Source organism: Mustela putorius, unplaced genomic scaffold (genome assembly GCF_011764305.1).
Source record: "Mustela putorius furo isolate JIRA1106 unplaced genomic scaffold, ASM1176430v1.1 tig00000743_pilon_pilon_pilon, whole genome shotgun sequence".
Classification (NCBI taxonomy): Eukaryota; Metazoa; Chordata; class Mammalia; order Carnivora; family Mustelidae; genus Mustela; species Mustela putorius.
The window spans coordinates 5,249,492-5,262,764 of record NW_025421464.1 but is presented as its reverse complement, the minus strand read 5'-3'; the positions used below and the strand labels follow the sequence as shown (position 1 = coordinate 5,262,764).

The 13,273-nt window shown below is 39.9% G+C and overlaps 1 protein-coding gene across 8 annotated transcripts in view; it reads right to left on the bottom strand.

Moving 5' to 3' along the window:
- PHF20 (PHD finger protein 20) overlaps positions 1-13,273 on the bottom strand; it is a 148,686-nt gene that overhangs the window by 36,454 nt on the left and 98,959 nt on the right. For all 8 annotated transcript variants that reach the window (XM_045084140.1, XM_045084141.1, XM_004746515.3 and 5 more), the window contains one exon: positions 3,153-3,431. In XM_045084140.1, the coding sequence (XP_044940075.1) occupies positions 3,153-3,431 (279 nt within the window). The remainder of the gene's footprint in view (positions 1-3,152; positions 3,432-13,273) is intronic.

Below are 13,273 nucleotides of genomic sequence, written 5' to 3'. Positions count from 1 at the left end.
AGACCTTTTCCCTTAGCATTCTGTGGTACTGATTTCACAGCAATCATATGTCACTTTTATACTTGGGGGTGGGGAGTACAAAAATTACAGATTCTAAACTTAGAGCCACTGAAATGGAATGTCTGGAAAGCAGGGCCCAAAAAAATCTGTATTTTAACAAGTTATCTAAGGGCGCTTGGGTGGCTCAGCTGGATAAGCATCTGCCTTCAGCTCAGGTCCTGATCCCAGACTTCATACTCACCGGGGAGTCTGCTTCTCCTTCTCCCTCTGCATCCCCCAGCCCCACCATTCATGTTCACTCTCTCTTTCAAATAAATAAATTAATTTAAAAAAAAAAGGCATCTAGTGTGACTCCCAGGCAGAGGGATTAGCCACTGCTCCAGCTGAGACCTGTGCCAGGTGGTATATGGCGTGAGGGGAAAATCTCAGTGATGAGTCCCTCAAGTTCTAGGACATAAGCTTGTCCCCAGAATTAAATATGTATTCAATGGCAAAGAGATATAAACTCACCTAAAAGATACAAAATGGCCATGAAAGCCAGTAGGACTGGCCAGTAATAGACACTAACATCCTTTAAGGATGCTATTGATCCCTAAGAAATCAGTGCTTGGCCCTAAATGAAACAAGCATCACCCAGGCAAGAGAATGCTCCAGTCTGAGAACTGAGCCCATCTTTTTTCCTTTGTGCCAGGAATATCCACAACCAAGATCTCAAGCAGAACAGGACTCTGGTCTCTTTTGTAATGCCCGGAAAAGAGTCTAACAAATACTAGGTATTCAGTAAATGGGGCTCAATGAACAAGTCAATCTGTTTCAGTCTGAGGCATTTCTAACTCCAGTGTTCTAACCCAATGGTCAATAAGCAACTTTCTCTTCCCACACAGGTCTGAACTAGATATAGGAAAGGAGTTTTGATAGCTGTGGACTTCGTTTCAAATAAGTAACTGGCACTTGGCCTTGACCATCATCTACTGCACTTTGGTTCATACCAGCCAAGATAGCCATCCTGAGCAAGACTCTGATGAAGTCACTAAGGTGGTGAGTGCTTTCATGGCCTGAAGCCCTCATGACGAGTCTCCTCCTGGGTGACTACTGGCCAGCTGTCCTTCCTCAGGCAGCTCCTGTTAGCTCAATGCTTAGGCTTGCCAAGTGCATGCTAGACTGCCTAAAGCTGAGAGTATTAGAGCTAAACAGTCCAATACAAAGTCTACTGGTCATATGTAGCTACTGAGCACCTGCAATGTGGCTAGTCTGAATTGAAATGTTCAAAGAGCATAAAATACAAAATAAAATCACTAGATTTTAAAGACTTAATATAAGAATATAAAATAGCTCATTGTAAATTTTTATACTGTTTATATGCTGAAATAACAATATTTGGATATAACAATATTTGGATATACTGAATTAATAAAATACATAATTTCATCTGTTTCTTTTTACGTTTTTTTTAAAAGATTTTATTTATTTATTTGAGAGAGAATGAGTGAGAGAGAACATGAGAGAGGAGAAGAGAAGGTCAGAGAGAGAAGCAGACTCCCCAAGGAGCTGGGAGCCTGATGCGGGACTCGACCCTGGAAGTCTGGGATCATGACCTGAGCCCAAGGCAGTCACTCAACCAAACTGAGCCACCCAGGCGCCCCTCTTTTTACATTTTAAAAACTGGCTATTAGGGTGCCTGGGTGGCTCAGGCTCAGGTAAGCATCTGCCTTCATGATATCAGGGGTCCTGGGATCAAGTCCCACATCAGGCTCTCTGCTCAGCGGGAGTCTGCTTCTCCCTCTCACTCTCCCTCTGTGCTCCCCCAGCCTTAAATGAATAAATAAAATCTTTATAAAAACTAAATAAAAATTAGAAAAATAAAAATTAAAATGTAGCTGTTAGAAAAAGTTACATGTGGCTTGCATTGTATTTCTAATAAATAATACATCATATATGGCTAAGAAACCCCCACTGTATCTTTGCAACATGGCTGAGGACTGATCTCTTACAGGGTCAGAGATCACCTTAGTTAACATGGCCTGCCCCACTGTCCTGCAACCTGATTTCATACCTTCTTGGAAACACTATCACATGTCCTAGGAGTTGCATATGTCATTTAATACCTACGTATTTTGGGGTGCCTCAGTGGCTCAGTTGGTTAAGCATCCAGCTCTTGATTTTGGCTCAGGTCAAGGTCTCACAGGTTTTGGAACGGAGTCCTACATCGGGCTCCTCACTAAGCATGAAGCTTGTGTGAAAAGTTCTCTCCCTGTGTCCCTCCCCTCCGCAAAATAAATAAATCATTAAAAAAAAATACCTCTGTATTTTAATGGAGAAGTTATAAGCCAAAAATAAATAATGATGTTACAATTTCAGGTAAAAAGAACCTGAAGAGCTTGTAGAATTTACTGAAAAGTCATTAAAAATGCCTCTGCAGGTGCTTGGCTGGCTCAATCAGTAGGCCATGCAACTCTTAATCTTGGCACCGTGAGTTCAAGCCCCACACTGGCTACAGAGATAACTTAAAAAAAAAGTCTTCTAAAATTTCCCCAGAAATATGTAATTTTTCGATTTTAAGTTTTAAAAAAAAATTTTTCAAAATAGTTTTTTGTGATAAAACACAAACATGAGATTTTGTTTCTCCCTTACTACCACCATTGTCATTTCTATGCAAAATAAACAGTGCTATTAGAAAATATCTTCAGTTATGATTAGATGAAATTGAACTCAAATCTGGAGACAGCAAGAGAGTCCCACAGTGTTTCAGTTCTTTTGCCCTGCTGGCAGGGATGGGGTAGGCTTGGGGGATAGAATGATTGTACTCCTGCTGTTCTGAGCTCAAGTTCACTGGTAGCTTCTGAAGGAGCTCCATTTCCTTGACTGTTCCCACTCATACTAGGATTATAGGGCCCTCAAAAGCTAAGTGACTTCTCAAGGTAACTTGAGGAGCAGGAGGCCAAGGTAAGACTATCAGTTAGGTATTTCTATTTCTTCCAGGACCGCCACAGCCCCATGATGCAATGCCTAAGGATCACTTGTCATTTTCAGTCTTTGAAATTCAATTGGACACCAACCTAATGCCTTCTTTTGTGTCAGAAATGCAAGCAATGTGACCTGAGCAACAGAGAGTCCTCTATAATACAGATACAACACAGAACCAAAGTACTTACTTGGGGAACTGGCAGAGACCCGCTTCCTGGTCAGGCTCTCCTGGTTGGCCTTGTCTGAAGCTGAAGAGCCCCTCGTTTGGACATGCCTCTTTCCTGGGTTCTCCTCTGGCTCTGGTGACTTCTCCATCCCATGGAAATACTTCATGTGATAATGCAACAGTTTGGCCTTGCGGAAAAATTTTAGACAATCCACAACCTTGCACCTGAATTTGTGATCTAGGTCGACAGTTGGTGCTTTACATGTCACAAAATCATCTGTTTTCTTAAAAGTATTTGTTACTGAAAAATAAAACAGAAACAAAAACAAAGATCCCTTGTGTTTAACCTAGTTATTATTACATGTGCATTAACACATAGCAATAGAAAGTGAAAGAGCAGAATGCATATGTAGCTGGAGACATTAGACAGCCATTACCTCCCCAGATTACTGTTTGGAGAGAATGGATACAACTTCAGGATAAATAATACAGACTCAACCATGATTCATCTTCTGAAAGAAAAGATCAACATGTTTTTTGTTTGTTTGTTTTTTAAGCAGCCATACAAGTTCTCAAGTTTATAGACTACGGGGAAAGAATGGGGGGAAATCCCTTAAAAACAAAAAAATCAAGGACCCATCCCAGCACTTACTACTGATGAGTTGGACCAGATTCAGACTTATTACCATCCTGGTACCTGCATGTGTCGACAGAACTAGGGAATATTGTGGTGGGATCTCTTTATGAAACCAAAAGGATCTCACAATGGTTTCTACACAAAGACAGCATAACTGTTACGAAGGTTTTTGACATTTTGCTATTGTGTACTTTGTTGGAACAAAGGGACTCAGAGATAGTAAGAGAAAAAATGACAACCAAATAAATGGATCCGAAGGCATAAGGAGTCAAAAGTCAATAATCAAATTTAAAGAGCCAGAAAAAGTTTGAAACCACCCCCCCAAACCAGAAGGCAATGGTCTATCATGTTATCAATGACAAAAAAATAAGAGCTGTCACAAGGAATGCATGTGTCTTGGAAAGAGTTTATTGAAGACTGCCTTAACAATGCCCTCACCTCAATGAGAGCAATCATGTTAAACTCAAATTCTTCTACTCTACTTGAATAGGTTACCCAAGAATATTCGGAGTGGACCTTTCTTGAGTGAACCAAATTTTTCCTTAATGCAGTGATACAATTTCCATTAGAAGCAGAAAGCATACTGAACCACTGGTAAATATTAGGACTACATTTTCAAATACCATTCCATCATCAGAAAAAAAAAAATTTTAACTCCATCTAAATCATATTCTATATTTCAAAATCAGCACTAGGGTATGATTACGAAGTTGTTATGCTGATGATGTGACAGATGCCATTATATGGGCAATTTATACAAGTGAAAAATTATACAGATACACACACATCCCAAAGCAGAATGCCTTAAAATCACTTTCTATCTCTAACGAGAGATAAAATAAAGAGGTACCAATCAATAAGATGCAGTTAAGAGAAGAAAAGTAACATGAAATAAAATGGAATTTATACAAATGGTTGTACTGGAAAAGCATGGCAGTGGAGAAATTCAAAACTCTAACCTCCAGTGCTCGCTTCAGCAACACATATACAAAACTCAAACCTCCAATATATCCTAAAATTATTTCGTAAAAGAAATTACAAACGATTTCTCTGGATTTCCTCCTCTTGGGCCTAGTAAGTTGAACCACGTGAATTTGCCATTTTTTGTACATTAAGAAGGTTAAACATTAGTTACATCACACAGTTCAACCTAATAATTCCTTTTTCCATTGTGACAGTCTCAAAAATCACTGCAGACAAGGGACAGCTGAGTGGCTCTGTCGGTTAAGCATCTGACTCTTGGTTTCCGCTCAGGTCATGATCTCGGGGTCATGAGATTGAGCTCTATGTTGGGTTCTGCGATCAGTGCAATCTGTTTGAGATTCTCTCTCTCCCTCTCCCTCTGCCTCTAACCTTCTTCTAGCTCAGGCTTCCTCTCCCCCTCTCTAAAATAAATAAATCAATCTTTTAAAAAAGTAGTATGGTATAATGGAATCAGCTCAACTTTAAATACCAGCTCTACCTTTCTTAGCCGTATATATAAGTTGTGCATATTTTCTAAACTATTCTCAATCAGTATCTATAAAAGAGAATAAATACAACCTATTTTAAAGAGGTAAGAGAAGGCTATAATGTATGCGCCTGGCACAAAGCTGTTCATTTCAAATATTAAATACATCTTGAAAAACAGGCTTATGTCCTTTATGGAATGTGGCTATTATAATTATCAACCACACTGAAACATTCCTTCAACCAGTCCTCATAAGCTCTGGCTGCAGACATGTAACTCTATAAGCACTGTCTTTTCTGCATTCTTCTAAAAAATGTGAAATCCAAACCAACCACAAGATTCCTAATATGGCCACTCAATAGGATTATTACCCCCACCTTTTAAAACATCATACTTTTACTAATGCAGCCAAAGGGTTTTATAAATTCACTACATTTTTTAAATAAACACATTATAGGGTGCTGGAAAGTACCAGCTTAGTCCAACAAAATCCTGAACTTTTTTTTTTTTTTTTTTTTTTTTGCCTTTTAAAAATGTGAATTAAAGTACATTTCCATTTTCCCCAAACAGTTTTGTCAAACTACATACTGGAAGTTACATATTTATCCCTAACAAACTCCATGAGATTATTTTAGTGCAAGAAGTTTTTAACTCTTGATTCTGTAATTCTATATATTCAGATCTTTATCTAAGTTGTTGATAAAGATCCAGTGGGACAGAGCTGAGGACAGTCTCCAGGCTCACACCAAGCAATGAATCTACACTCTCTCAGGTAGAACTGCCTGAGCCAGTTCAATTTCATCTATGCAGATTCCCAATACACTTATGCATCTATCTCCTACTGATTCAGACAGAGATTTCAAGAAAGATGTGCTCAAACTATCTGCTGAAATAAAGATGCACTTGGTCTGACAGTGCTATAGATCCCCAAAATTAATATGTAAAAACCTAATCCCCAATATGTTGGTTTTTGGAGGTGGGGCCTTTGGGAGCTGATTAGGCCATGATAACAGAGCCCACATGAACGGGACTAGTAACCTTATAAAAGAGACCCCAGAGAGTTCCCTTTTCCCTTCTGCCACATGGTGACATAGAGAGAAGACTGCTGCTTTCTAACTAGGAAGCAGGCTTTTTACTAGACAATGAATCTGCTGGTGCCTTGATCGTGGACTTCCCAGGCTCCTCAACTGTGAGATATAAACATTATTGTTTACAAGCCACCTGTATTCTGTTACAGCAGCTTGAATGGATGAAGACAGATAGTCTATCAATCCAGTTCTCAAAAGGAAGTAAGTTTAGTGTGGCAGCGTAAAAACTCTTCATCCCCAGAAATAAAACCCTTGGTTCCTCACAGCCAAGCAGAAGGCAAGAACAGTTGGACCTCCAAAGGTAAACAAGCATGGCACTTAGGTGGGCCACCTGCCTCTAAGACATGGGAATAGTATCACAGCAGCTCAAGTAAACAGAGAAACCCCCCAGAAGAGAAGACACTGCCAGAATTCACTATCACAAAGCCCCTGACCAAATCAAGAGCTCTTTTCAAAATGGCAACATCAATGAAACAAAATGAGTCACTGGTTTTGCCCAAAGGAATAACTATTTAAAGAAGAATGATTTGAGAATTATGAATATTTGACCACAGAAGTTTGATAAGTCAGATTCCCTCATAAACTGAACTCAGTGAGTATAAACTGTTGATATACAAACCATTCCAATTCAGCCTGTCAATAATCTGCCTTGCACTGTCAGGAAAAACAACATAAGCACCAGGTTGAGAAAAGCAGCCAATAGGGTATGAATCAGTTATGGAAAATAACCTTTGTCAAAATCGGTTGTATTACACAATTAACTATAATTTTGGATCCACCAAACTGTCAATAAAAATGTTATATAGTAATAAAATAATGTTTAGGCTAACTTTTTAGCGATGATAAACTATTCAGGACATATTAAATTAGAATGAAACAACAGCAAAAACTATAAACATCCCAAGACTTAAGTAATTGCTTCCTTCTTCAAGAAGACCTTGCAAAAACCTGGTACTAGTTTTAACCCAACTAATTTTAGGAGAAATAAAAAAGTGGTATTTTCCAGACTTCATCATTTTATCTTAGATTTTGTATAAAGATGGCCAAGACAAGCTTACTAGGTGGCTTACTAGGTTTAAGCATCTGCCTTTGGCTCAGGTCATGATCCCAGGGTCCTAGGATCGAGCCCCACATCAGGCTCCCAGCTCAGTGGGGATCTGCTTCTCCCTCTGCCTTTCCCTCCCCCCACTCATGGACACTCTCTAATAAATAAATAAAACCTAAAAAAAAAAAAAAAAAAAGAATCTACCTGTCTTCTTTGAATTCTCATTAAGGACTTCATGTAAAATAAATCTTACAGTATCTATCTCTTTCTATGTCTTACAGTTCGTTCTGCTCATTATTCTGAAATGCTGAAATGGGGGACACGTTCCATTCTTTACTTCTATGATACTTACCTTGGTGTATTGCAACATTAAACAAGAAAGCTGGCCTCTCCAAGACTATATCCTCACCAAATGGGAGGAAAAGTACTTATTTCACAAGACTCTAACATGTTTCCTTGAGGTAACAGAAGAGAAAACCCATTATTAACTACAGCAAGTTACTTGAGTATTAGTTGTCATCATGATTGTCACTGACTGCATGGTTGTTTGTTTAAAAAATCAAAGTTGTACAAAATCCCAGCCATAGGTCCCTCTATCAGTGACACAACCTGAAAAATTTTAACATCTAATTGTCCACTTTAATAATCAAACACTCAAGTTTGGTAATAAAAGCACAATAGGGACAATAAAAAATGATGTAACCAGCAAAATATTTTACATTTTCAAAGAATTTAAAAATAGAATATGGGGGCACCTGGGTGGCTCAGTCAGTTGAGCATCTGCCTTCAGCTTAGATAATGATCTGGGGGTTCTGGGACCCAGCCTGGCCTCGAGCTCCCTGCTCAGGGGAAAGCCTGATTTTCCCTCTTCCTCTGCCACTCCCCTTGCTTGTGTTCTCTCACTTGCTCCCTCTCAAATAAAAAAAATCTTTGAAAAAAAAAAAATAGAATATGCACAGCATAATTATACCAAAGAAAACCCACAAGAGAAATATTATGATTTTAGAAATTATGTACTGTGGCGCCTGGGTGGCTCGGTGGGTTGAGCCTCTGCCTTCGGCTCAGGTCATGGGATTAAGCCCTGCGTCAGGCTCTCTGCTCAGCAGGGAGCCTGCTTCCGCCTCTCTCTCTGCCTGCCTCTCTGCCTATTTGTGATCTCTCTGTCAAATAAATAAATAAAAACCTTTTTTAAAAAATTACTAGAATATATACAATACAGTAGTAAAAATAATGGGCAATCCTTTGGTTATGAGACTTCAAGTAGAAAGAAAAACAACTGTTTTCTACTCTTCCATGCTTTCTAAAAAGGTATAACAGCCATATTATCTTTACAACAGAAAGAATACAGTGCTTTTATGTTTCTATATTATACTACTCACTAGAACAGTGTTCGTGTGGCGAAAAAAACATGGTGCTGGGGTGCCTGGGTGGTTTAGTCATTAAGTGTCTGCCTTCGGCTCAGGTCATGATCCTGAGGTCCTGGGATCAAACCCTGCATCAGACTCCCTGCTTGGTGGAGCCTGCTTCTCCCTCTCCCACTCACCTTGTTTGTGCTCCCCCTCTCGCTCTCTGTCAAAAAATAAATAAAATCTTAAAAAAAAAAAAAAAATATGGTGCTAAAAGCATGGTCAAAAACTAGGAGAGCTGCTGGCTACCCAAAGGGCCCACTGGGCCACACACAGTCTGCAGAGTGGCCAGGTCTCACACAGGTGAATACTTCCCAGTGGGAGTCTATCTGGATCATATGTCACTGATGGCACCAGCCAGCTAAGTGACATCATCCATCTGTTGTCAACAAGGCAGCAGTTACTAGAACACAGAAGGCAGAAAATATGAAAATTAAATCCTCAAGGGAGCCTGGTTCAAAAGCTAAGATAAATCAAATTACCCTTTGGGTAGAAAGTAAATTACTGGAACCAAGTTATTGGTTCCTGCAAGTTGTTAGTGGTGTTCTCACATAAATGCTCTGTGCTCAGGGCACCTGGGTGGCTCAGTGGGTTAAGCCTCTGCCTTCAGCTCAAGTCATGATCCCAGGGTCCTGGGATGGAGGCCCACATCAGGCTCTCTGCTCAGCAGGGAGCCTGCATCCTCCTCTTTCTCTGCCTGGCTCTCTGTCTACTTATGATCTCTCTCTCTGTGTGTCAAATAAATAAATAAACTGTTCTGTGCTTTTCCTCAGGTTTAACAGATTTTTGTTTGGAGGAATCAAGGCAAAGCACAGAAATCTCTCCTGGGCTCTGAGGCCAAAATCTCAAGTGTCACCCTTTGTTTTTGCCTCTCCCAAAATTACTACTGTACATTAACATATACAGAGAAAAATGGTCGACAGAATTTGAATTTGCTTTTAAGAATAATAACTCTAGGGACACCTGAGTGGCTGAGCTGGTTAAGCAGCTGCCTTCAGCTCAGGTCATAATCCCAGGATCCCTGGGATCAAGTCCCAAGCAGAGAGCCTGCTTCTCCCTGGCTGCCTCTCCCCTTGCTTATGTGCTCACTTGCTCTCTCTCTCTCTCTCTCTGACAAATAAATAAATAAAAATCTTTAAATTAAAAAAAAAGTAGAATAGTAACTCTAAGAATGTCTTCTTTACTTTTGAGAGGAGAATGGAGGAAAATAAATTATAAAATATCTCCTAATAATCCCTACCTCCTGGTATTCACATCTATGTGTAAACCCCTCCCCCCTGAGAATAGGCAGGACTTATAACTTGCCTCTACTGGAATGAACAAAGACGACAGTATGTTACCTTTCTTGAAAAAAACTTTTGTGATTATATTATTTAACATCTACCTTACTAGCACATCTTCTCCTCTAAAGGCTTGATGAAACATGCTGCTACACTGGGGGCTACTCTATGAAAAAGCCCATAGGACAAGAATCTGAGAGTACCAACAAGAACCATGGCCCTGAACCTGACAGCATGAAAGGAACTGAATGCTGACAGCATGAAAGGAACTGAATGCTGACAGCATGAAAGGAACTGAATGCTTTCTGCCATGTGGGTCAGAAAGCAAATCTTTCCCCAGCAGTTTTCAGATGAGAACACAGCCCTCCTTGACTGAAGTCCTGCCAGACCCAGGTAAGTTCAGCCTGAATTCCTCGTGCACAGAAACTATCAGAAAACAAATGTGCTGTTCTAAGCCACTATGTTTGTGTAATATTGTTACATAGCAGTAGATAATAGCAAGATCAGAACCCTCTCGTTTTCTATATACTTGGGTATTGTTGTTATACTTTCCCTTTTATGATAAACATACGTTAACTTTATACTAAAAGAACTTTTTAAACTATGTTTTCTGAAACATGGCTTAGAAATAATACCCTATTTAACCCTTTTTTAAATACCCATGACCAGAACCTCAAACCTCACAGAGGATTATGACTGTGATATTTAGTCTCATTGACCATATCCCAGTATTCCAAGCCCTTCTCAATCTAAGTACCCCCTTGCTTTCCAAAATCATCTCCCATTACTCCACAATGAGGCCTCAGCAGCTCCCTGACTACGGGCCCACCAAACTGCTTCATGCTCTCATAGCTCACACCTCTGCTCAGGCTTTGCCCTCTCCTGCCATTCTTCCATGGCTTGGCCAGATGTTCACTTCTATCCAAACTCAGCCCACTTCACGTGCAGGAGGTTGCCCAGATGGCCGTGGCTCTCAGGGACCAAATGCCTGTCAACTCCTGGCACAAATGATCTCCTGATGCACCTCATCGTTGGGACTTCAGATGAGCTCCTGGATCCTGTTATTTGCCACTTCTCCAGCCAGAAGATATGGACTACTTCCCATTGTCTGAGGTATGGGCCCTCAGCACCACCCCCTAACACAGCTGGTATTCTTGTCAGCAATGACACCATGTGATCCCAGTAGTTTAACACTTTTCTGACATGCACTTCCAATACTATAATGGGTACATTTTTCAGGTCTGTGAATAAATAACTTTATCAGCTCTGAAGCAACAAAAGGCAATCAAAAACAAACATAAATGGATTTAAATGTTCACAGCAAGTCTGGTCAAATACATCAAATTTTTTAAAAAATGTTCTTAGGTAGAGGAACAGTTAAATAAATTATGGCAAGTCTACATATGTAATTCTAATCAGCTATTTAAAAGAATATATATTGATTGTCTTGATAATCTCAAGACAGACTAAGCGAAAACAGGAAGTTGCCTAGTCCATACCATAGTATATGACCCCATGTATGGTTACAGGTAGGGAAAAAAAGATAATATAAAAATACATAGAAAGGGGGATGCCTGACTGGCTCAGTCAGAGGAGCAACTCCTGATCTTAGGATCAGGTGTTCAAGCCCCACACTGGGGGCAGAGATTATTTTTTAAAAAGTAAGTAATTTTTTTTTTCTTAGATGCATAGAAAAGAAACCAGAAAGACAAAAATCAAGATGTTGATAGTGGAGAAGGGCTTGGTTTAGAAATGCAGGCAGGAAGAGGAACTTCTATATTTTCTATGTATACCCAAGGAGCAATAAGCATACCTAGCACCCATATCTTGGTTTCTAATTACAATTCTTTACTTATAAGAAATCGGGACTGCCTGAGGAAATCCAAGGTTCTGAATCCCTTGCTGAAAGGATGAGTAAGTACAAGATGAGCTGAGACATCTTGTTTATGTTTTTGTTTTTTATTTTATTTATTTATATGACAGAGCGAGACATAGCAAGAGAGGGAATACAAGCAGGGGGAGCTGCAGACAGAGAGGGAAAAGCAAGCCTCCCACTGAGCAGGGAGCCCAATGTGGGGCTCAAACCCAGGACCCTGGGATCATAACCTGAACAGAAGGCAGACACTTAATGACTGAGCCACCCAGGCACCCCTTGAAACATCTTGTTAAATCAGAAAATAAAGAAGTGCTCACATTTAAGAAAAAAAAGAAGAAGAGGCAGGGTAGGGTGGGGCTGGCTGGTTAAATTGGTCCAACATGTAATTTTTGATCTGAGGGTTGTGAGTTTGAATCCCACATTGGGTATAGCAATCACTTAAAAATAAAATCTTGGGGTACCTGGGTGGCTCAGTGGGTTAAGCCTCTGCCTTCGGCTCAGGTCATGATTCCAGAGTTCTGGGATCGAGCCCTGCATCGGGCTCTCTGCTCCTCGGAGAGCCTGCTTCCTCCTCTCTCTCTGCCTGCCTCCCTGCCTACTTGTGATCTCTGTCTGTCAAATAAATAAATAAAATCTTAAAAAAAAAAAAAGAATAAATAAATAAATAAAAATAAAAAATAAAATCTTTAGGGGTGCCTGGGTGGCTCAGTTGGTTAAGCATCTGCCTTCAGCTTGCTTGGGTCATGATCCCAGGGTCCTTGGATCAAGTCTTGTGTCGGACTCCCTACTCAGCGGGGAGTTTGCTTCTACCTCTCCCTCTGCCCACCCCCAGCTCCCTCTCTTAAATGAATATACAATATCTTTTTTTAAAAATTAAATAAATAAATCTCTTTAAGTAAGTAAATAAAATCTTTAAAATATATATATATATAAGGAAATGCTCATAGAATGAAGAAGATACAGGAACCAGTCTGAAAGGTTCTCACTGGCTAAATCTGGGACAACGTGGGTATTTAAATAAATAACCATATACACATCAGGCACCTCTCTGGCTCATTTGGTTAAGCATTCAACTCTTGACTTTGGCTCAGGTCATGATCTCAGGGTCATGAGATAAGAGACCCACACTGGGCTCCGTGCTCAGCAGTATGTTTACTTGATATTCTCTTTCACTCTGCCCCTCTGCTTGCTCATGCTCTCTCTCTCCCTCTCTCAAATAATCTTTTAAAAAGAAAAAAATGACAAACACAGATTATAACTCATAGAACAAAGCAAGAATCCATGAATCCATGCAGATACACATAAAAAAAGAAAGACGGGAAATCTCTTCCTTATAATATAAACTAATAAAATATAAAAGA